This window comes from Pongo abelii, chromosome 1 (genome assembly GCF_028885655.2).
Source record: "Pongo abelii isolate AG06213 chromosome 1, NHGRI_mPonAbe1-v2.0_pri, whole genome shotgun sequence".
Lineage (NCBI taxonomy): Eukaryota > Metazoa > Chordata > Mammalia > Primates > Hominidae > Pongo > Pongo abelii.
In genome coordinates, this window is record NC_071985.2 from 186,250,090 (window position 1) to 186,274,810 (window position 24,721).

Here is a 24,721-nt window from a genome sequence, read left to right on the forward strand (position 1 = left end):
CTCATTGTGGTTTTGATTTGCATTTCTCTGATGGCCAGTGATGATAGGCATTTTTTCATGTGTCTTTTGGCTGCGTAAATGTCTTCTTTTGAGAAGTGTCTGTTCATATCCTTTGCCCACTTTTTGATGGGGTTGTTTTTTTCTTGTAAATGTGTTGGAGTTCATTGTAGATTTTGGATATTAGCCCTTTGTCAGATGAGTAGGTTGCAAAAATTTTCTCCCATTCTGTAGGTTGCCTGTTCACTCTGATGGTAGTTTCTTTTGCTGTGCAGAAGCTCTTTAGTTGAGTTAGATCCCATTTGTCAATTTTGGCTTTTGTTGCCATTGACAAGCATGTTTTTAAAACTAGAAATAACTTAAATGGCCAATAAGGAAAACAGTTAAATAAATTATAGTACATTCATATTACAGAATACAATAAAGCCATGATAAGGAATAAGGCAAATTTTTATTAAGTGAAAAAATCAATAACAATATAGGAATGATCACATCTATACGAATACATTGCTACATTTCTACATATAAAATGTATAGGAAAAAGTCTGAAACGATGCACACCAAATTATTCTATTTTTAGGAAAAGCAGTAGGATTGGTCAGGGCATGGAATGTAGGCTAAGTGAAGTGAGATTTAAAATTTTTATTCTACATGATTTTCTAGTGTTGGGAATTTTTGACAGTGAGCATACATGCACTTATTACTTGCATAATTCTGAAACTATTTTAAAAACAACAGAAAATATATGAAAGTCTATTGGTGCATACAGCATTAATAGTAGTGAAAGTTTAACAGAAAAGATCTGAAAATCTCCCAAAGTTATATAGAAACAGATCTAGCTGACACACTGTGTACCTAGAAATGATTTTGGATCATGTGTAGCTTCACAGAGACCCCTATCCCACCAACCTCCAATCCTCCCACCATACATTGATCCCTTTCTATCTGCTTGGATCATTAGCTGTAAATTTAACTTAAAAACAAAGTATGTTTAATCATTGTACCCTGCCATCTAACATTCAGAGAGTTTCTTCAGGTGCAAATACATCCCATTCTTGGGCTTGAGGATAAAATGGTTGGGGAAAGTAAGAGGCCTGTTGGGGTCTGGAGTCACTCTGAAGTGGAGCAGAATCAAGGCAATGGTTACCTTTAACTCAATCATGGCAAACTCCTGCCCAATGCAGTTCCTGAAGACAAGAGGGAAAGAAAGTGATACTTGAAAAAATGATGTTTCTTCTGACTATAGTAAAATATTAGCACAAGAAGTCTGAAGTACACAGTAAAGTGATATTTTTCCACCAAATGCCATTGAAACTTTTGAACTTTAGACTTAAATTGTTCACTGTGAGAATGTGAGCTGGCAGGCTCCAACATGATGCCTTCCCTATAACAAGGTGGCAGTTGGAGTTACTCATGAAATTATTTCTCTTGCTTTGAAGGTGGACTGCATTGAGCCTATAAGCAGTAGCTTACATTGTGGGACTGCTTTTGAGGCATGGCCAAAAAGGATGTGACAGAGAATAGGATTGTCCTTTGTAAAACTAACTGATCCTTTGGGGCTCGAACAGGCACCAAGATCTACGGTTCCCTGGAAGAATTTATAGAGCTGAGGAGCTGAAAGGAATAAACTACTCTCAAGTAAACATCTTTGGATACTTTCAGCAACTTCAAATTGTTCTCACCTTGATCCAGCTGAGAATGGTAAGTAGGCATAGGGGTGTCTCTGATCAGAATTCTCCTGAGAGAACCTCAAGGGGTCAAAGACCTGAAATGAGAGGACAACCCCACCACCATCCCCCAAACAACATGAACACATTTCTTCACCTACCACCTAGCACCGATCAATAGAAATATAATGTGATCTACATGTGTAATTTAAGATGTTCTGGTGGTCATATTTTTAAAAGGTGAAATTAATATTAATAGAGTTTATTTAACCAAAAATTACCATTCCAACCTGTAATCAATATAAATACTTACTAAAAGGAAATGTTTCACATTTTTTAGGGTACTATGTCTTCAAAATCCAGCACGTATTTTACACTTACAGCACAACTCAATTCCAACTGGCCACATTTCATGTGCTCAGTAGCCGTATGTGGCCCGTGGCTACTATATTGGGCAGTGTATCTTCAGACCTGCAGACCTTGCAGCCTCACAGCTGATTTGTCTGATACCCAGGGAAACAAAAATACTATGGCAAGTGGTATTATTTTCACTATGGAGATACATCCACTTAGAAATGGATGTGCATCCACTTAGAAATCAAGTCAAAATGATTATGTGGCCAATTGTTACAGAGACATATACTCCAGCTTCCTATTACATGTAATAGATCTTAAACCTTAGTGGCTTACATGAAAGAAATCACTGACACGCGTCAAGAGTGTTTCAAGAACACAGAATAGTTTTACATTTCTTTTGGCTTTTATGTTTATTTTTGTTTAATTTGTGTCATTTCCCTTAATTATATAGCCACTTCTGTGCTTAGCTACCGAAAAGTGACTTGCACAGCATTAGTTCTTGGAAGTATTTATGTACAAGAGAGAATCATACCTTTGGGTTTTTCCAGACAGCAGGGTTGTGGTGAAGACCCCAAATACTAAGAACCACGGTGATCCCTGAGAAAGGAGGGAAATAAAAGAGACTGCAGGAGAAAGAGCACGTTGTGGGCTACTGTTATACTGCTCTTAAACAAGACTTTTATTCTTGAAGGGAAGAGCTAGCTCCTGGCAATGCTCTGCCTGCTGTAGCTGATGACACGAGGGAGGAGCACCTAAGAAGATGCGGCTCGGGTTGGCACCTTAGCTTTCCACACAACAATTTACTTAATTCACGATTCTATCTTAAGTAGCCGTTGGTGTCATATCAAAGGGATAAACGATGCTTATGTTTTCTGCTATGTTTGGAAATTACTTAAATATTTGTTTTTTGTTTTTGTTTAGAGTCAGGGTCTGGCTCTGTCACTCAGGCTGGAGAGCAGTGGCGTGAACATTGCTCACTGTAACCTTGAACTTCTGAGCTCAAGTGATTCTCCTGCCTCAGTCCCCAAAGTAGGCAGGAATACACGCACGCAACACCATGCCTGGCTATTTTTTTTTTTTTGTAAAGACAGGGTCTCCCTATGTTGCCCAGGCTAGTCTCAGACTCCTAACCTCAAGTAGTCTTCCCACCTTGGCTTCACAAAATATTGGGATTATATGCATCAGCCACTGTGCCTGGCCTAAATACCTATTAATGGACTATTAAGCACTCCTGGAGACAATTTGGGTATAAAAGCACAGAACTGGCTGGGTACAGTGGCTCATGCCTGTAATCCCAGCACTTTGGGAGGCTGAGGAGGGCTGGTCTCAAGATCAGGAGCTTGAGACCAGCCTGGCCAACATGGTGAAACCCCATCTCTAATAAAAATACAAAAAGTTGCCAGGCTTGGTGGTGTGCACCTGCAATTCCAGCTACTCGGGAGGCTGAGGCAGGAGAACTGCTTAAACCTGGGAGGCAGAGGTTGCAGTGAGCTGAGATTACGCCACTGTACTCCAGCCTGGGCTACATAGCAAGACTCTGTCTCGAGAGGAAAACATACACACACATACACACACACACACACACCCCCCCCCCACAGAACTGTGATTCCATCACGCAGATCGTGTGACAAATTTCCATTGGTGCTGTTCATATATGGAAAGTGGAGAATTTTGGCAAATATCCTTGTGGTTTCGGGAGAAACAGAGTACAAAACAAAGGAGAGAGAATTTGAGGGTTATTTGGTTTCCAGTAATAATTCTAGTTTCCAGAAATTAATTCTGAGTCTGTCAGCAAAGTTACAGTAACAGGCTTTAGGTGTTTGCCAAAAGCAATCCTGTTGGCTTGCTTCCTAAGACATGAATTAATAGAACATTGAATCAGATAATATGTCTCACATGACCCCTCTGCTTCCTATAAGCCCTGTTCAGAAACCTGTGTTGTTCCGAAGAGCTCTAGGCTCCAGACTCAGGGCCTCCGCACGAGTTCTAGCTCTGCTCACATCAGTTAACATCATCTACACATTGGGGCTGCCTCTGGATTTTTGGCCACATCAGAAGTATTTAAAAGTGTTCAGTAAACTGTAAATCATTGTATAACTGTCTGTTAACATTGGATTCCAAGGGGAAAAATGAGATAATGGGTTTGAAGGCTCTATATTAACTATTAAATGTTGTACATTTATAAGGGTGATATTATGATGATGAGGCCAAAGATCCCCCTTGGTCTTTCAGATAAAGATACTGGTGCTATTTTCCATGAAGTTTCAGCTCGGTCTCAAACTCAGCCAAACAAAGATTATCTTAGAAATGATGTCCCACAATGGAAGAGACCCTGGGCTGGGATTCCAGAGACATGGATTCTGGGCTTAGCTTTGCTGCAACTGGCTATGTGCCTTTGGGAAAGTCATTGAAATTCACGTCTGACCAAAGCATTATCCTCTGAGCTCCTCATAGGTGATTAAACATAAGCCACATGTTAGAATTATCTTTTGACTTCTCCAAGTGCTTAGAGACTCACTAATCTTTGTCACTGTGGTCTCCAGGATCCCACAGCCTCTAGGAACTGCTTAGGAAAAGAATGTAAAGACCTGCAGGCAATGTGCATCCATCTGGGAAGGTAAGTGGCTTGCTGAGATCTCTGGAAATGGACGGGACTGCAGGAATCAATCGGCACGTCTCCTTGATGCACATTGTGGTGTACGACATCTCACCCAGCTGGTCCCTGTGAGGAGGAGGGAGGGAAGGGACTTAGATATCATAACCAGTTTACTTTTTTTCTGTTTTCTGTTTGTTCCTGGTAATTATTACCCTCAGGTTAAAGCCATTTTGCCACTGGTTTATGTAACAGAATGTCAAAATGGGACTCTCTGCCTCAGGATGAGCTGAGGTCCCAGAGGCACAGGAACCAAAGAAATATATCATATATCCTTATTATAAAGTGAGCTGCTAAACTACCAGTAAAATATTTGCTAAGGAGATTTCTAAAAACCAGTTTTGTAACTCTTAGCTCATCATATAAAGTAATAATGCATAAAAATGGCGAAGGATTAAAGAGGAGAGGCTTAAGAATTTTGAGAGAAAAAATTCTTTAAAGTGTTGTTGGAATGCCAGAGTGCCATGGAAAAGGAAGGGTGCTTCCTCCATCTTAAACAAGAGGCTTCAAGAGGATCACTTAGATGATCTGACTTGTGCTCCTCGGAGTTTGGGAAGTACAGGACTGATGTGAAAGGCTATAACTCAGAACAGACAGAAAGGCAGAGGACAGCAGCGAGGCAAGGATGTGCAACTGTGTCCTTAAACCAATTAACTGGCAAGAGGGAGAGCTCTGGGACCAGCTTGAAAAAAACTCAGCCTAAGGACAAATATTCTCTTGTCCCCTGAATCACCGCTGGAAAATTCTAGTGAGAGAGTCTCCAAGAAAGGGAGTTCCCTCTTGAGAGAAAGGGAAGCATGGAATATCCACCAAGCCCTTTGGCATGATCACAATAGTACCAGACTTTTACTCCTTATCCCCTTTCCTCCTAAAACCATTCCTGGAAGGGCCAGAAACAGCAGCTACTGGGTATTGGGGAGCTAGTCAGTAAGAATAAATCGTTGATAAACCCCTTGCCCACTGCTGGCCTCTAGGACCAAAGAAGTACCAAGCTGGGATGGAAAGAAAAGCTCAAGTGGACAAGTATTTGAAAGTTTCATTATTACACTGGGCCAGATAGTTTAATTACTGACATAAGACTGTTCTTTTGATTTAAATGAATGAGAACTCTATGACACCTACTCAGGATTTTTCCCCAGAGATAAGAAGAATTTGCTCCACAAAGCAGGTTTAAAGTTTATAAGTGGAAGAAGAATAAAGTTGTTTTTTTTTTAAATTTGCATCCTACCTAGTCAGATTGGTTCAATAAAATGACTGCATATATTTAGTCTGTTTACCTTATTGTGTTTTATATGTTTTTCTTATTACTTATTTTGAATGCAGGCTTTGGCCATTAGGTAACGTGAAATTTTAATTTTGAATTCTTTCTTCCTCAAGCTCAGGATAAATAAGAATAGTTCTGGCCAGGCGCAGTGGCTCACACCTGTAATCCCAGCACTTTGGGAGGCCTAGGTGGGTGGATCATCTGAGGTCGGGTGTTCAAGACCAACCTGACCAACATGGAGAAACCCCGTCTCTACTAAAAATGCAAAATTAGCCGAGCACGGTGGTGCCTGCCTGTAATCGCAGCTACTCAGGAAGGCTGAGGCAGGAGAACCGCTTGAACCCGGGAGGCAGAGGTTGCGGTGAGCTGAGAGATTGCGCCACTGCACTCCAGCCTGGGCAACAAGAGTGAAACTCAGTCTCAGAAAAAAAAAAAAAAAAAAAAGAGTAATTCTGCTTACCCTGGCACTTTGCATAATTAAAAAAACAATTTTGTCCATTTCAACCATGGAACAAAAGTTATATTTCAAAATGAAGCAGAGGTAAAGACATCTCCAGATAAACAAAAGTTGAGGGTGTTCACCACTACTAGACCCATCTTACGAAAAATGCTAATGTGAATTCTCCAAGTTGAAATGAAAGAATACTAATTAATAACATGAAAATCGAAAACAAAAATCTCACTGATAAAGGTAAATACATAGTCAATTTAGAATACCCTAATAATGTAGTGGTGGTATGTTAATTAATTCTATCTCTAGTATAAAGTTAAAAGCCAAAACTATTAAAAATAACTGTTGCTACAATAATTTGTTAAGGGATACACAATAAGGGGACACATCTCCAAAACTAGGTAAATTATGACATCAAAGACATAAAATGGAGGGCAGTTGGTAGAGTAAAAGTGTATAGTTTTTTTTAAGTGTTGAAAGTTAAGCTGTTATCAGTTTAAAATAGCCTTTTATAACTATGCTTTATGTAACCCTCATGGTAACCACAAAGCAAAAACCTATAGTAGAGCAACAAAAGATAAAAAGTAAAAATCAAAGTACACCACTAGAGAAAAGCACCTAATCACAAGAAAAGAGTAAGAGAGGAAGAAAGGAACAAAAATCTATAAAACAACAAGAAAACAGTTAACAAAATGGCAGTAGTAAGTCCTTGTCTGTCAATAATTACCTTGAATACAAATGAATTAAATTCTCAATCAAAAGGGTGGCTGAATGAATGAATGAATAAAACAAGACCCAAGCATATGCCCCTACAGCGTCTCATTTCATCTTTAAGAACACACATAGAGTGAACGTGAAGGGTTGGAAAAAAATATTCCATGCAAATAGAAACCAAAAGAGAGCAAACGTAGCTGAACTTTTATCAGACAAATTAGGCTTTAAGAAAAAAACTGTAAAAAGAGACAAGAAGACCATTATATAATGAGAAAGGGGTCAATCAATCAGGAGGATATGATAGTTGTAGATAAATATGTACCCAAAATAGGAACACCTAAATATATAAAGCAAATATTAACCCTGTTCAACAAACTGTGCTGGGATAATTGGCAAGCCACATGTAGAAGCATGAAACTGGATCCTCATCTCTCACCTTATACAAAAATCAGCTCAAGATGGATCAAGGACTTAAATCTAAGACCTGAACCATAAAAATTCTAGAACATCAGAAAAACCCTTCTAGATATTGGCTTAGGTAAAGACTTCATGACCAAGAACCCAAAAGGAGATGCAAAACCAAGCCAAAACAAAACAACCCCAAAAAACAACAACAACAAAAAGATAAATAGGTGGGACTTCATTAAACTAAAAAGTTTCTGCAGAGCAAAAGAAATAATCAGCAGAGTAAACAGACAACCCAAAGAGTGGGAGAAAATCTTCACATCCTATACAACCAACAAAGGTCTAATATCCGGAATCTACAGGGAACTCAAATTAGCAAGAAAAAAACAAATAATCCCATCAAAAAATGGACAAAGGACATGAACAGACAATTCTCAAAAGAAGATGTACAAATGGCCAACAAATATATGAAAAAATGTTCAACATCACTAATGATCAGGGAAATGCAAATCAAAACCACAGTGCAATACCACCTTATTCCTGCAAGAATGGCCATAATCAAAAAATCAAATAATAATAGATATAGGTGTGGATACAGTGAACAGGGAACACTTCTACACTGCTGGTGGGAATGTAAACTAGTACAACCACTATGGAAAACAGTGTGGAGATTCCTTAAAGAACTAAAAGTAGAACTACCATTTGATCCAGCAATCCCACTACAGGGTATCTATCCAGAGGAAAAGAAGTCATTATATGAAAAAGACACTTGCACCTGCATGTTTGTAGCAGCACAATTTGCAATTGTAAAAACATGGAACCAGCCCAAATGCCCATCAATCAAGAATGGATAAAGAAATTGTGGGATGTATATACCATGGAATACTACTCAGCCATGAAAAGGAACAAAATAAAGGCATTCGCAGCAACCTGGATGGAATTGGAGACCAATATTCTAAGTGAAGTAACTCAGAAATGGAGAACTAAACATTATATGTTCTCACTCATAAGTGGGAGTTAAGCTATGAGGATGCAAAGGCATAAGAATGATACAATGGACTTTGGGGACTTAGGGGAAATGGTGGGAGGGAGGTGAGGGATACAAGACTACAAATTGGGTACAGTGTATACTGCTCGGGTGATAGGTGCATCAAAATCTCACAAATCACCACTAAAGAACTTACTCGTAACCAAACACCACCTGTTTACCCAAACCCTATGGAAATAAAACAATTAAATTAAGAATAAAACACTGGTGAAAGAATTGAAGAAAACACAAATTGAAAAATACCCTGTGTTCATTAATTGGAAGCATTAATACTGTTAAAATATCCATACTACCCAAAGATTCAATGCAATCTCCATCAAAATTCCAATGGCATTATTCACAGTAATTGAAAAAAAAAAGCCCTAAAATTTGTATGGAACAAAAAAACTCAAATAGCCAAAGCAATTTTGAGCAAAAAGAGCAAAGCTGGAGGCATCATACTACCTGATCTGAAATTCACTACAGAGCTCTAGTCACCAAAACAGCATAGTGCTTCTAAAAAAAGAGACATATAAACTAATAAAACAGGATAAAGAGTCCAGAAATACACCCACACATTTATTGTCAATTGATCTACAAAGGTGCCAAGAACATACAGTGGTGAAAGGACAGTATCTTCAATAAATGGTGTTGAGAAAACTGGATATGCACTAGTAGAAGAATAAAAGTGGACCTTTATCTCACTCCATATACAAAAATCAACTCAAAATGGATTAAAGATTTAAACATATGACCTGAAACTATAAAACTACTAGAAAAAAAAATAGGGAAAAGCTTCTTGATATTATTCTTGGCAATGATTTTTTGGATACAACTCTGGAAGTATAGTCAACAGAATAAAAAATAGATAAATCGTTTTGCAGCAAACTAAAAAGCTTCTGCACAACAAAGGAAACAATCAACATAGTGAAGAAACAACTTAAAGGATGGGAGAACATGTTTGCAAATGATACATCTGATAAGGGGTTAATATTCAAAATATATGAGGAACTCACACAATTCAAAAGCAAGAAAACAAATAACTAGATTTAAAAATGAGAAAAACCTAAAATAACATTTCTAAAAAGAAGACATGAATGGCCAGCAGGTATATAAAACAATGCTCAATATCACTAATCATCAGGGAAACGTAAATTAAAACCATAATGAGACATCACCTCATGCTCATTAGAATGGTTATTACCAAAAAGACAAATGTTGGTGAGGATGTGGAGAAAACAGAACCCTTATACACTTTTGGTTGGAATGTAAATTAGTACAGCCATATGGAAAATGATACGGAGTTTCCTCAAAAAATTAAAAATAGAACTACCATATGATGCAGCAATTCCACTTCTGGATATACAACCAAACGAAATGAAATCAGTGTGTTGAAAAGACATCTACATTCCCATGTTCATTGCAGCATTATTCACAATAGCCCAGATATAGAAATCAACTTAAGTGTCCATCATTGGATAAACGGATAAAGAAAACGTGGTATATATATAAACAATGGACTAACAATTAGCCATAGAAAAGACAAATATCTTGTCATTTATGACAACAGAGATGAATTTGGATGACATTATGCTAAGTGAAATAAGCCAGGCACAGAAAGACAAATCCTACATGATCTCACATATGGAAATCTAAAACATTAAACTCATAGAAGCAGAGAGTAGAACAGTGGTTACCAGGGGCTGTGGGAGAATGGGGGATTACAGGGATGTTAGTCAAAGGATACAAAATTTCAGTCAGACAGGAGGAATAAGTTTAGGAGATGCATTGTACAATATGTGATTGGAGTTAATAACAATTTGTATACTTGAAAATTGCTAAGAGGGTAGATTTTAAATGTCCTTACCACAAAAAAAAGATGAATTAATGAACATGTCCATTGATAGATTTAGTCATTCCACAATGTATACATATATCAAAATATCATGTTGTACATCATATCTATATACACACATACATATATATATAACATGTATATGCACAATTTTTGTCAGTTAAAAAATAAATTAAAAATGATTACTCAACATTGTATTTTATGCTATATAGATTAAATCTTCAGTTTATGGTAGGAAAGGGCTTCTATTTCCTTAAAAATGAGATCTCTAATATACTTTTATAATGTCAAATTTGGTTTTACAAATGTTCCAATTGAGTTGACTTTTGCATATGAAATATGGGGTTTTTTATCTGGTCATGCTGCTGAGTTGTCCTTAGCATTTCTGTCCCTTTGACCAGATTATGTCAGGAACACATTTTATCTTTGCAAACAGCATAACCTGGGCTTTATTAACAGCAATATATGCTTAAAGTCTAGCAAGATAGAGATGACAGTTTCCACCTGGCTAACTCCTTATCCTGCAGTCTGCGTAAATGTCAAGGAAGTCTCCTTGAGCTCCCATGCCAGGGTACGTACCTGTCTTCTATGTCTTTGTGTTAGCCAGCACATATCTCTATCATTGCCCTCATTATGCTACACTGCAATTTGGAGGTCTGTCTCCTGTCTCCTGTATTAGACCATTAGCTCATCGAAGACAGGGCCCACAATAAATTGTAGTCATAAAAAAAGTCTCAGTATTTAAAATGTCCTCAGTCCATATTTGCTAAACTTAACTATAGTATATATCATCTAATATTATGTCTGAAGTCTAAAATCAATCCTGAGGAATAAAATTGGTGACAAGCAGATGGGAGATGTCTAAAATGAGCCTTAAATAATGCAGCTAATCATTCAGCTCTCTCAGAAGAGGAGCTCCACTTGGACCCTACTGTTTAAGTTCTAAGTGCCAGCACAGGGATCAAGTCCTCATTTCCAATGCATCAGAGCCAAGGTGAAATAAAGAAATAAGACATTTCACACACCATTGATTAGAAAACCAATGACAGACAATTTATGGATAAATAAACTTTTTTTTTCCCGAAAGACAAGAGAACAATTTGGAGCTCTCTTTAGAAAGAACAGAAAAGTAGCCTACTTCTTCTGTTTCACCTACACATATCCTGAGGCACTAGAGTCACTAAGGTACCAGTGCAAAAAATAAAGCAAAATCTCAGGGGGAAAACTAGGAGGAAAATTTAGGGGTGCAGATCTTACCAAGTGATAGAAGACCCATCCCCCAGGATGCCCCTGACCTCCTCCCGGCATCTCTCTTGATGCTCAGGGTTCAGAGCCAGGCAGTAAAGGATCCAGGAGATGCTTGCTGCCAAGGTGTCATGTCCTGCCAACAAGAACGTGCTCACTTCAGAGTGTACATCAATATCTGAGAAGCTGCTACCACTTTCATCCTAGAAAGTACAATACAGATATTTTAAATAAAATGCCAGTTTGTAAATGTTTGGAGATACGACCACAATAATGATTTTAGGGGAAAAATCAGAGTTTTAAATAGGGGTTTAAATTTTAATTCAGTTCGACAAATATGTGGTATAAACCATATTCTGCCCAAAGCATAAAGGAGAACCAAGGTTAGATAAGAAAAGCAGGCCTTGCACAGAGGGCCCTTGATCAACAGGCCCTAGAAATTCTCTTCAAACTCCCAGATTTCCCAAGACCTTATCATCACAATTTTTACGTTTATCCATGTGACCATTTTTTCATGATCCCCTAAAATCCATGTATCCATATGACAATCCCCAAATCTTGTCAAATCATTCGTTTAGTCTTTACTAACCCTCCTCTAGCGACAGAGTTGCAGAATTCTTTCTTTGTCTCAAATTGCATGAAGCTACTCATCAATTCAAAGTAGGGTTAAATTTAGTCAATCGGTTTTATTCTTGTCTCCCCATCCCATTCTCACTTACCCACCTACTTACATAATTAACTGGTCACTTGATCAGGCTTAGAAATTTAGAAGATTTACCTTGGCAGAAAGGACAATATCCAGAAAATCCTGGTAGTTCCTCTTCTGAGTGTTATCCTGCTTTACCCCAGCCTGGAGGGATTTCTTTCTTTCCTGGATTATTGTATCTGGGTAGAAAAATAGTTTCCAATTACCAAAGTGACAGTAAAGTCAAATAAATTATAAAGCAAGCCATGGTTAATGAATAGCTTCAAATCTTGCCTGATTTCCTGACGTTTAAATAGATCTAATTTTCACAGATGGTTTATTTTCTCATCAAAGGGACTTTTGATTAAAGCTCCAAAGATAAACACCACAAATAAAAAACATAGTTTCAATGAGTATGTGGGCAATAAAATTAAGATGATTTCAAGTTTAGATGCAAGTGACCAATCATTCTTTTCTTCCTCAGTCTAATATTTTATCTTCATGGAAAAGTTATTAAATAAAATGGAATGAAATAGAAGACAGGCAAAGAAATGCCAACGTATTCACAATTGAAGGAGCTGAGAGAAAAAAACAAAACAAAAATATGGAACAGAGGTAACATTGATTTACTAGTTTAAAAAATTTCAACTTTTATTTTAGATATGGGGGTACATGTACAGGTTTGTTACATGGGTAATATGAGAACTCTCTGTACTTTCTGCTGAATTTTTCTGCAAACCTAAAACTTTTATAAAAATAAGGTCTATTAATGCTGAAAAAAGCCATAAAATCTCCTTAATTAAAACAGTGTGATTCTAGTACATTGGTAGATAGATCAATGGAATACACGAGAACATCCAAATGTACTCTCATCCAAAACAGATACCAGTACATGTATCCGTTTAGAATGTGATAAAGATGGTTATGTCAAATCACTTGAAAAGATAAACTTTTAAATAATGGTGATGGGACAACTGGATAAACATTTGGAAAAATTAGATCAATACCTCACACCATATATAGGAATAAATTCTAAATGGAGTTTAGATCTCTGATTTAAATACGAAAAGAATGAAATTATACAAGTACCACAGGAAACCATAAATAATTTTCTCTACAACCTGGGTACAGGGCAGTGGTTCTCAACTGGGGGCAACTTTGGCCCTGGGAACATTCAATAATGTCTGGAGTTATTTATGGTTGCTACAACTATCAGAGCTCTACTACATCGAGTGGGTAGATGTCAGGGATGTAGCTAAACATCCTACAGTGCACACGTCTTGACAACAAGGACTTATCTAATCCAAGAAGCCATTAGTGCTGAGGGTTGAGAAACCCTGGAATAGAGAATGGCCTTTTGTGATTACTAAAAATCCAGATGCAATAAAATAAAATATTGATATATTTGACTAAATAAAAATAAACAATTTAAAAAAATTAGCCAGGTGTGGTGGCAGTGCCTGTAATCCCAGCTACTCAGAAGGCTGAGGTAGGAGAATTGCCTGAACCTGGGAGGTGGAGGTTGTAGTGAACTGAGATCACACCACTGCACTCCAGCCTGAGTGACAGAGAGAGACTCCATCTCAAAAAAAAAAAAAAAAAAAATTGAAAAGGTTTTAAGTTTTGAATAAATTTAACATTTAATATTCTCCCTAATACTTTGCATTTTGCTTTTTCATCATAATTGCATATTTAAAAAGTAAAGATGTTTTTTTTACAAAGTTCTGTATCGCTTCCCCCAGATCCATTCCTGTTTACTCCAATGAAGCACACAAACATTAACATTTTCTGTGTGTGCAATGATGCAGAAAGACTTGGGTACTGCTGCTATTTATAATGCCCATTTATGCCTTAAACTGTTTATAACCTGCTTCTCTGAGTGTCCTCTTTATAATATCTATGTGCATGTGTGCATATATGTATGTGTAAATGTGCATATGTTGGTGTGTCTTGCAAAATTCCTGGAAGCAAAGACATTTGACATAACTATACTTTAACATCTATTCAGTGTCAGGCACTGTCCTAAATGCTTTATATATATTAACCCACTCGTCGTAACAACAAACATATGAGATAGGTTCTTTTTTAATCTCCATTTTATAGATGACACTGAGACAAAGCAGTAAGTAACTTACTAGTAACTGCTAGTAAGTGGTGAAGCTGATGAAGGATTAATTCACTGCTTGATAAGTATTCTCCATTATGGCATTCATGACAAGTAATGTTGAATTGCTTAAAAAGCTTAATCTATTTCAACTTTTGTGTTTATGCTTGCTAAAACTGTTTTTGAATCAAGATTCTTTCGGGTACATGTCCATGTTTACTCTGTTCCACTCTCCATTCCTATGTTGCATGAATGTTTTTAGCTTGTCATTATTACTGCAATCACTGTGCAAAAAGCCATATTCCATGTATGTTTGGAACTCTTAAGTGCCTAGTTATATTTGTGTTAATAATAATTGTCCATAATAAAAATAGTGTGTATATATATATATATATATAAATTCTGATAATACTTACTGCTATGGTTGAAGCAAAGTCTTATAAAGGACTCAAGTCAAATTTCTTTGAAGCAGTGTCTATATAAAAGCTCCATTAATAACAAAGATTCTTTCTCTTGTCATATTAAGGTTTATCCCTCTAGACAGACACAGTACAATCACGGCAGTGTATGGACGTGGGCAACCCAAACCCAACCAATACCTGTGTACTGATTCAACACTCGGCTTAACTTCTGGAAGCGGTAGCCCTGAGGGCTGAGTTTGAAAATTATGTCACTGTGATACAACAAACTGTACAAGCGGTGAAATATGATTTTGCTGAGTTCAAATATGGCTTTTGCATAAGGATCATGGGTGCTAGAAGAGAAAGTTGGGATAATGTGTTAATAAACAACTTAGAAAATACGAAGAAATATCTTTTTTGCTCTCCCACCACTGACCTGTTTGTCTGGCAGTTGGTCTCCTTGCTGAAAGCGCATTTCATGATTATATCCAGAGACATCAAGTTGATGTGCTCATAGACCTCCACGCTTGTGTCCTGAGTGCTGCAAATCTTCTCCCACTTATCCTGGCACAGGAGGTCAAGACGAACATCATCACCACCACCATGACCAAATTACCTTCATTTGAAGGCTTCTGCCTGGCCCTGTTTTTGTGATCTAATGGAGACAACCCTGACCCAGCAGGAACCAAAGGTCACATCAGTAAATAAGTCATGTGCTTACACAGGGCACGAGGAAGGGAAAAATACACCCAGCGGAGTGAGAAGGAGCATGGAGAAAACTGCATATATGGTAAATGACTGAGTTAAAGATCTGTGGCTTTTCAATTATTACCATAACTCTGCTTTCAAACAGACCAGAGTTCCATGAAAGCAATCATTGATACAAGACCCATAATTACAAGGGGTTTACCCCAGGGCTTCCTCCAACTTCAATTCCAAACTTGCTAGGTGCCCTGCCACTGCTCTCAACCACCATAGCCACATTTAAAATAAACTCAGAACATTTTCAAAAACATTTGGATTCAAAAGTGGGAAACAGAGCAAGTGTGGAGAGGAGCTGATGCAGGGAGCTGCCCCCAGCAAAGCCTGACCTGTCTTAACTTCCCCACAAAGAGACCTACTTATACTGCTTGAAATACTTTACCTGACATTTTAAAACTGTCACAAGGTCCCTGGTTGAAAATGTATTTGTATAATAAGCATACTTTGTGTAAAAATTAAATAAATTGAAATTTTAGGAGTTCAGGTTGACCGATAGGTCTTAAGCACCTAGCCCCTAGCTTAAGACCTATCGGTCAACCTGAACTTTTAAAATTTCAGAGACTTGGCAACCACAAAGGCAAAGAGAATTTTAAAAACTTTTCCCTAAGTGCAAATTGTTTAGTCAAAGAGCCTTTATCTCAATTATGTAAGTTTTACTAAGAACAAATGCTGAATGTAGAAGAAATGAGAACAGGAGGGAGGCTTCCAAGCTTGAGAAACTCTGGAATGATGCAGCAGAGGAAGGAAGTGTGAGAAAAATCCCGGAGAAAGATGTGGCTGAGAAATGAGGAGGGGAGGAAGCGCTCCGAGAAATAGAGAGAAAACTCCAATGCAACTCTAATGCAATCACTGGAGGATCTGAAACTGTGCTGCACCTGAACAGCACTACAGTCACAAAAGGATGCTCTTCTCTCTCACTAGCTTGCGCTGCACAGTCTCTGGGTCTCTGCCTTGAGAACTCACACTCATGTTTTTACCACAATCCTGGCTGACTTCGGGTTCAAACTGCTTCTGTGAGTTTGGCTGAGAACCCAATCATTGAGCTGGTAACAGAGGTTTGTATGGGAACAGGGATGGGTTTGCACATGAAGTGAGAGGAAAACTTTGTCTTTGTTTGTGGTGTTTGAAGTGTCTATGATGAAAGTGTATTAGTGAATTACTTTTCTGATTTCAAAATAAATATGATTTAAAAATTAAAGCCATTGTACAAATAGAGTTTTGGAATAGAACTCATTTATAAATCAGAGACCGCTCACAGGAATGTTCTTCTGCCCCTTTGAAAGGTGTAGGTCAGGGCCTAATGATCCTTCACTATCTACAAGAGGAAATTCACATCTGCAACTTTAATACAGACATTCTCTTTTGCTTGGTCCTTTATAGCCACTGGGCAAGTCCATGACAATCTCCAAACCTTTGTTCATGCTCCCTCACTCTGCCTTCAATACTCTCATCCATATTACCTACATATTCAAGTCCAGCTTATATTTCATGGCAAATTTGAGTTTCCTCTGAATCTGAAGCTGTTATAGCTGCTCCTGCCATCCTTACCTGTCACCTTGTGGAGGTTAACGCAACTCCATGCTGGAAGCTAATCTGCCATCTTGACTTCCAATTAACTCTACTTCCAGGAATGCTCTGAGATTTCCAGTTTATCTATTGTTCCTTGTGTAAGAGCATGTACTTACCATAAATCTTGCCCTTAGGGCAAGTTCTTACTATTAATAATTTCCTCTGAAGCATGTATGCCCCTCTCTATGGTCTATAATTCCTGGGTCTGGAGGGTAATGGCACAGGGATCCACCATCTTGTCTCACCACTGTGTGAAACAGCCATGGTTTTTGTTTGAAAGCCTCTATTGAATGTTTCTTTTTAAGAAACTGTCAGCCTTTTTCTTCAGCCTCTCAGTTTCCTCAGACTTTGGGGTAGGTTTGTACAGACCTGCCCTCCATGAAACACATCTATAGCACTTACTATCTAACTATCACCATTTGGTACTTGGTTTGCTGCCATAAAATCTCAAAATATATCTAAGACAGAGGACCAGATCTTTTTATTAATATTATCACTCAAAGAACATAACAAATTTTTTACAGACACCTATTGTTCAATAAGTACTTGTACATTGGTTAAATTTTTAGAAACTGATTTTTTATTTTCATGGCCCACAAAACATATACCTAATACTGTCCATTGCTGGGAGCATTTTGCAATGCACAGAGCACTTTCCCCCCTCACTTACCAGCATCATTTTCACAGAATGAGCCATCACCTCGATGTATGCTTTCAGGATGTTAAAATGGAATCCAGGAGTTAGTAGGCGACGATGCTGGAACCACTTGGGTCCATCTAGAGCCGCTAGTCCTTTTCCTTGAGAAATAAAAGGCAGAAAACCTTGTGCTATTTAATTAGATGAGATGAAGGATAGATGAGGAACACAGGCAGTGTGGAGTAACCACGACCCACAGGCAGTCATGAAATAGTGGAATATCAAAGTACTCGTATTAATGTACAATGCGATTTAATAGATGAAGGTGAATTTAGAAGCTTACCTCTGGGATGGATGTATTTAATATTGTGAGAAAGAGTTTCAAAGCCTAATAAGTTTCAAAGCCTTATAAGATGAGCACGCTAATCCTGAAATCACCAGTTACTACCTATGTAGTAACTGAATAAGTGACTCAACCCTCCTGAGGTTTAGTTTTCTCAGTAATGAACTATGATACTAAATACCTTTTTCCCTGTGTTGCTGTGGAGGTTAACTGAAAGTGAATACATAAGGTAGCCAACCTACGCCCTAGCTCACACTAGTAACAGAGCAAGTGAATTCCTTTCCACTCCAAACCAATCCATAAACTATATGATGAACATAAATTCACAAGGAAATAGACAAGAGTGTCCACTCTGTCCCCTGATATTTCCTCCTTGAGCCCAGGTCTATGAATGATACTATGTGGAAATACTTATCAAGGCTAATGCTTCACAATCTTCTATTGCCAGACTGGTCATTAGGATTTGGCTTTAAAAGGATTTTAAAGTTTATTAATACATAATTGATACCATTCATTGAATGCTTACAACATTCCAGGCTCATGACACATGATCTGTCACTCATACAATGGTGGCCATTACATGTAGTGCTAAAAATATGTATTTCATTTAATCCTCATAACAGCCCAGCAATGTGAGTCTCATCCTTATTGTCAAAGATGAGGAAACTGTGATAGGGAGAGATTAAATGACTTCCCCAAGATCATATTTAACTAGTCAATGCAGGAGGGGGCAAGATTCAAATTTAAGTGGTTCCTAATACAAGCCTATATTCTTTTCTTTCATTCATGTCTTGTTTAACATAAATACCAATTATGTAATTAAAGAGCTTAGTTTATCTGCTGACAGAATATTGCCAAACTCTAGAGCAAAATTTTACTGATTTGCATGTGGAAATAAAGGAACTCCAAAAAGAAAGGAAAACATCCAAGAAAACGAGAGAAGGATAAAGAAAACAGGAATAGGGATGGTGAGACTGCTGCAGTTTGGGTAGTTTTTTTTTCTGTTGGGGGTTGCGGACAGAGTTTTGCTCTGTCACCTAGTCTGGAGTGCAGTGGCACAGTCTGAGCTCACTGCAACCTCTACCTCCTGGGTTCAAGCGATTCTCATGTCTCAGCCTCCCGAGTAGTGGGACTACAGGCACATGCTATCACGCCTGGCTAATTTTTGTATTTTTAGTAGAGATGGGATTTCACCATGTTGGTCCAGCTGGTCTTGAAATCTTGACCTCAAGTGATCCTCCCACCTTGGCCTCCCAAAGTGCTGGGATTACATGCATGAGTCACTGTGCCTGGCCAAGGCTGCAGTTTTAAAGACAGAGGGGACAGATTCACCTATCTGCTGCCTTGAGAATAAGACTTTGTGGGAGAGAAGTGGATGAAGAAGCTTTCTGGGAAGTGTGTTGTGTTGACCTTAGAGCTCCCCTTCAATCTTTCCCCTAGATAACTTTCAGTATAGCTCTACCTTACACACTTGATGCTTCTGAATTCAGATTTCAGTTCCTTTGGCATGCTCTACTATGGAAAGGGGACTTTGAATGAGAGTGGGTTATACCTCTCATTTGCACATACATACCGAGAAGTGGAGGTGAAAATTTCTGCAGGTACTGGGACTTGGGATCTGCAGAGTCAAGCAGAGGAAACAAAAGACATCATTAGAGGGAGCATTCATTATCAGTTCAAGTTGGTGATGGTTTTCCGCATTTCTGCACCAACCACAAAAAGTGAGCAAAAGAGAGCCCAGGGCTTACTTCCTGCTGCCTTTGGCAGCCTGGGGAAAGACTTGTGTTAGTCTTGGCTCAGTTTCAGAGAACAAGCAGCCCTATGAGGCAGACAAGTACAGAAACCCTGATTATTCCCTTGTTTACACTGCCTCCAACAAGAACAGAGTTTGCCTGAGGGTTGCAAAGTTTCCATAACCGTAGTTGGGACAACATATATCCTTTACAGAAGGCAAATTAACGATCAGAGCAGAGGCCAGTAGACACCAGGTACTGAGGTGTCAATGCCTCTTGGTGTTTTTGTGAACCCCAAAGCGGAGGTGTTCTACTGTTCTTGTCCTTAACAGGTGAACATGTTAAGTCCTTAACAGGTGAACTCTGATAAGTCTCATGAGACAAATCAGAGCAGGGGGACTGGAAACATGGAGATAGTCAGGGCAAGGCTCTTTCTTTCATTAGGTTTTATTAGGAGTGGTGGATACAATGCACAGGAAAGATTGGAATATAAAAACCTTCATTTTACAAAGTTGACAAGGCAAAAACTGGACATTTTAGTATTATGCTATGAAATAATCCACAATGAAAGCCTTAAAAAAGGATTGGGTGGGGAAGTAGATGACTCATACCTGAAAGGGGGACATAGTTGAGAAATATGTGGAGAGGAAAGCTAAAATTTGGATCACTATCAAGAGGTTTGATGGGTAAATTAATGATCTAGCATTCAGGCTTTCATACTGAACCAGCAGAGGTAGAGTACTGCTGATTTCCCACCCTCTTGAGACTTATGCTCGAGACCAGGGGTAGGAGTGGGAAGTGTTGCTGACACTGAAGTCATAAAACCCACAGAGGCCAAGGGAAGCCTTGCCTGGCAAGTCAGGTAATGCCAGCTAGGCTTTAAGTTATACCGACCTCAACGTGCCCATGCAGACCTGAACAAGACAAGGGACTGGGGAGGATATGGGAATCCCCTTCAGTATTGGTAGGAAACCTGTCACCTCCCCATACTTGCTCCTGTGTCTCTTAAAGGCCCCAAACCAATCTTTGCTTTGGAATCTTGCCTACGGGTTTTATGCATTTCACTTCTAGGAGGAATAGGTCCCAGAGCTTTCCCCCTCTTCTTACCTGTTCTGCTCAGAAGTGTCTTCGCATAGTCTGGGTCATAGATGTAGAAAAATGCCTGGAAGGGCCCAATCCAGAAAGGGAAGGCACGAGGGTATTTTTCAATAATTTCCTCAAGCTTATCCATGTTATCATCCTGAATAAACTGCAGTGAGAAAAGTAAAAGTAATTAGCCAGCCAAGCTGGACCTGTCCCCTCTTATAAACACAAGCTGAGTTCAGGACCTGATAAGGTCACACAAGCAGAGGAGCCTGAGACTTTTCTGGAAGTGACATAACGTGCTTTCTTTGGGACTCCTAAACTTGGGAGATAATTCTCTAAACAAAGTTAGTGTATTTATCTTCTCGATATTAATATATCCTGTACCCCCAGACCAAGTCACTGTTGAATGACATTTACTGTGAACTCTTGTCCCAATAGAGGGTGAGCCGAGTCACACTCTCTGCCTCACTTGCCAACATCACACACTCAGATTGGAGTGGGATCTGGAAGCTAAAAAGAAGTATTTCCTAGGTGGGAAACTAACAGTTACTAAATGGGGCATGACCCTACACCCAGCTCACCATTTCTTATCCCTGTTCCTCTCTCTAATTATGCACCAGTGATTATTTCTCATGACTTAACAGTAAATGCTTCTCTCTAAAAAATTGCCAACTCTATCTATAAAGAAAATCCAAATTCTCCCCCCAACAACAGAAGGTCCATTTACACAGATGTGTGATTCTTAAAGCCAACTCAAATACAAAACTTTCAGCTTCCAACATTTACAAATGAGAGTGCAAATACTACCACCAGAGAAGGAGTTTTTGCTTTTAGAAGCAGATGAGTAATGGCTCACTTAAATTGTTTCTCTAAATCATTGAAAACAAGATTCATTTACATTTGCTTCTTGTGTAAAGTGGAGGGCACCGCATGTGTGTGTTTTGGTGTGCCCATCTACACACTTGAGCATGATGGTGGGAGTCCCCAGCTGCAAAGTAATCTTAAAGCTGCCAGATTTCTCCTCATGTGACCAATCACACGGTATCTGCTGCAGGATTGTTTGTTCTCATCCTCTGGAGAGGTGGACAACTCTGGCTCCCATTTTCCTCTGTTATCATTCAGCAATTTTAACCCATAAAGTGTTCTCTGGATAGTTCAAGGCCACTGAAAGGTTGAGACTCTTGAAATCTAGTTTCTAAAACACTGCATTCTTTTTTGCTAATGTTGCCATAATCAAGCCAGTGATAAGCGTCCACTGACTATCCAGAGTAGTGGTTTTCAACAATGTGAATATTTTTTCATTTAGTCATTTACTAACAATAAACACACAAGCATTTATTGTCTATTACATGTACCAGGTGGTAGAGATACAGAGAAATATAAGAAAGTCAAGGCCTTTGCCCTCATGAATATTATAAACTAATATGACAATTGTTTAGGTAAAAAATTTTCATAAACACCCCAGCCACATGAAAGTATTTCACTATGCTTTTTGTAACTCCTGACTAGACAAAAAGGACAGAAAACTATTGTGAATCCTGTACTATATTTAATTTATATTTCTTCATCCCCAGAGAAGCATCTAACTACGCTTGAAAATGGGTACTACATATATTTAGTAAACATTGTTCAGAAATGTTCAGAAAATGCATAGTGCCCCCAAATAGCAACAGCTAACATTTATCAAGCACTGCTATGAACTAGGTGCTGCTAAACGCTTTCCATGTTCTATGTTATTTAATATTTACATCAAGAACCCTATGAAGTAGATATAATTACAATCCTTATTTTAGAGATGAGGAAATTGAGCCCTACAGACTAGGTTAAATGATCTACCCGAGTGTGTACAGCTGGCAACCAGTAATGAGGATTCAAACTCCAGTTTAACTCTGGAGCCCAAGTGCTTTATACTACTTAGCTACATAGATGTTCTCTACAGTACATCCAAGTACACACGCAGACACACACACACACACACACACACACACTTGCATATGTACATCCTAGGTCCCACATGTTGGCTATTGCATAAATGTCAAACAATCCTGGCCTATTCTATGTAGTAAATTGATCTTTGAATAAATACATTTTCTCAGCACCTAATATATTTATGCATTCAACAAAGGATTTATTGAGCACCTATTATGCGCCAGGAACTGTACCATGCACTAGGGTTTATAGTGGCAAACAAAGACCCTACCTCTCACAGATTTTATACCGTAGTTAGTGGTGGATAATAAATGAACAAGCAAAAGAGTATACAGTATAGTGTCAGAGAGTAATAAGGGCCAAGATAATAATAATAGGCTTGGAGATAGAGAGTACTAGAGGTCCTATTTTAGTCTGAATGGTCAGGGCAAGCCTCTTTTAGGAGATAACATTTGTTCAAAGGCCTGAATGATTTGCAGGGAGAGCAATATAACCACAGACGTGCATGTTCAAAGCTCCAAGGGAGGAATATCCTTGACATGTTTGAAGAATAGTAGAAGACCTGTATTACTAAGAGTAAGGAATGAAATTTCTCATCTTGTAGGGAATTTTCCCTATACACACTTTACCCTTCTGTAACCTTATGACTATACTTAAAATGTCACTGTCTTTAGATAGAAGGAATAAGTTCCAGTGTTCAACAGCACTGTTAACAATAATTTATTGCATATTTCTGAAGAGCTTGAAAAGATTTGAAATGTTCCAAACACAAATAAATAATAAATGTTAGAAGTGATGAATACCCTAAACACCCTGATTTGATCACTGCACATTGTATGCACGCATCAAAATGTCACAGGTACCCCATAAATATGTACAGTTATTATGTAGCAATAAAATGTTACTGCCTATGTAAAATAAGTTTCACCTTTTGAGCCTTAGATACTAGATTTCCTTGTGACTTCCTGCATGGTGAATCACCAAAAGGACCCTGCTCTGAATAAATGGGGAGGGTTGGTAATATTAGACAGTTTGACATGTCCGTCATCTCTAATCTGCAAAATTCTGATAGAAACCTCTCAAAAACAGAAAAAACTTAGTGACAGTCAAGAGGGATATGGACTCTAAAACACTATGAATGCAATAAATAGTCTGAAATGAAATTAAAAAGAACAAAACAGAAATAAATTTAACAAAAGAAATGCAAAATGTATACTTTGAAAAATACAAAAACATCGTTAAAAAAAATTAAAGACAGCCGGGAGTGGTGGCTCACACCTATAATCCCAGCACTTTGGGAGGCCGAGGTGGATGGATCACGAGGTTAGGAGTTTGAGACCAGCCTGGCCAATATGGTGAAACCCTGTCTCTACTAAAAATACAAAAATTAGCTGGTGTGGTGGCATATGCCTGTAGTCCCAGCTGCTCGGGAGGCTGAGGCAGGAGAATCACTTGAACCCAGGAGGCGGAGGCTGCAGTGAGCCAAGATTGCGTCACTGCACTCCAGCCTGGGTGACAGAACAGGACTCTGTCTCAAAAAAAAAAAAAAAAAAAAAAAAAAAAAAATTAAAGATGACCTAACTAAATGGAAAGGCTTTCTGTGTTCATGGATCAGAAGACCTAATATTCTTAAGATGGCAATAATCCCCAAACTGATCTACAGATTCAATGCAATCCTGAGCAGAACCCTAGCTGGTTTCCTTGTAGAAATTGATATGCTGAGTCTAAAATTTGTATAGAAACTCAAGGATTCCAAATAGCCAAAATAATCTTGGAAAATAACAAAGTGGGGGGGACTCATACTTCCTGATTTCAAAGCTTACTACAAAGCAACAGT

The 24,721-nt window shown here is 38.4% G+C and overlaps 1 protein-coding gene and 1 long non-coding RNA gene across 3 annotated transcripts in view; one reads left to right on the plus strand and one right to left on the minus strand.

Moving 5' to 3' along the window:
• Positions 1–415: 415 nt before the first annotated feature.
• LOC100441499 (cytochrome P450 4X1) overlaps positions 416–24,721 on the minus strand; it is a 58,947-nt gene continuing 34,641 nt past the window's right edge. For both annotated transcript variants that reach the window (XM_063712594.1, XM_002810867.4), the window contains exons 2-12: positions 20,977–21,118; positions 19,710–19,754; positions 17,827–17,954; positions 15,262–15,389; positions 15,024–15,178; positions 12,414–12,520; positions 11,648–11,838; positions 4,610–4,743; positions 2,554–2,618; positions 1,680–1,762; positions 416–1,184 (exon numbers count right to left, since the gene is read on the minus strand). In XM_063712594.1, coding sequence (XP_063568664.1) covers positions 1,010–1,184; positions 1,680–1,762; positions 2,554–2,618; positions 4,610–4,743; positions 11,648–11,838; positions 12,414–12,520; positions 15,024–15,178; positions 15,262–15,389; positions 17,827–17,954; positions 19,710–19,754; positions 20,977–21,118 — 1,353 coding nt within the window. In that variant the 3' untranslated portion in view covers positions 416–1,009. The remainder of the gene's footprint in view (positions 1,185–1,679; positions 1,763–2,553; positions 2,619–4,609; positions 4,744–11,647; positions 11,839–12,413; positions 12,521–15,023; positions 15,179–15,261; positions 15,390–17,826; positions 17,955–19,709; positions 19,755–20,976; positions 21,119–24,721) is intronic.
• On the plus strand, positions 1,505–4,845 carry LOC129050988 (uncharacterized). The gene is made up of 3 exons (XR_008514919.1): positions 1,505–1,698; positions 4,254–4,475; positions 4,565–4,845. It is a non-coding gene; the product is annotated as an uncharacterized LOC129050988 (long non-coding RNA).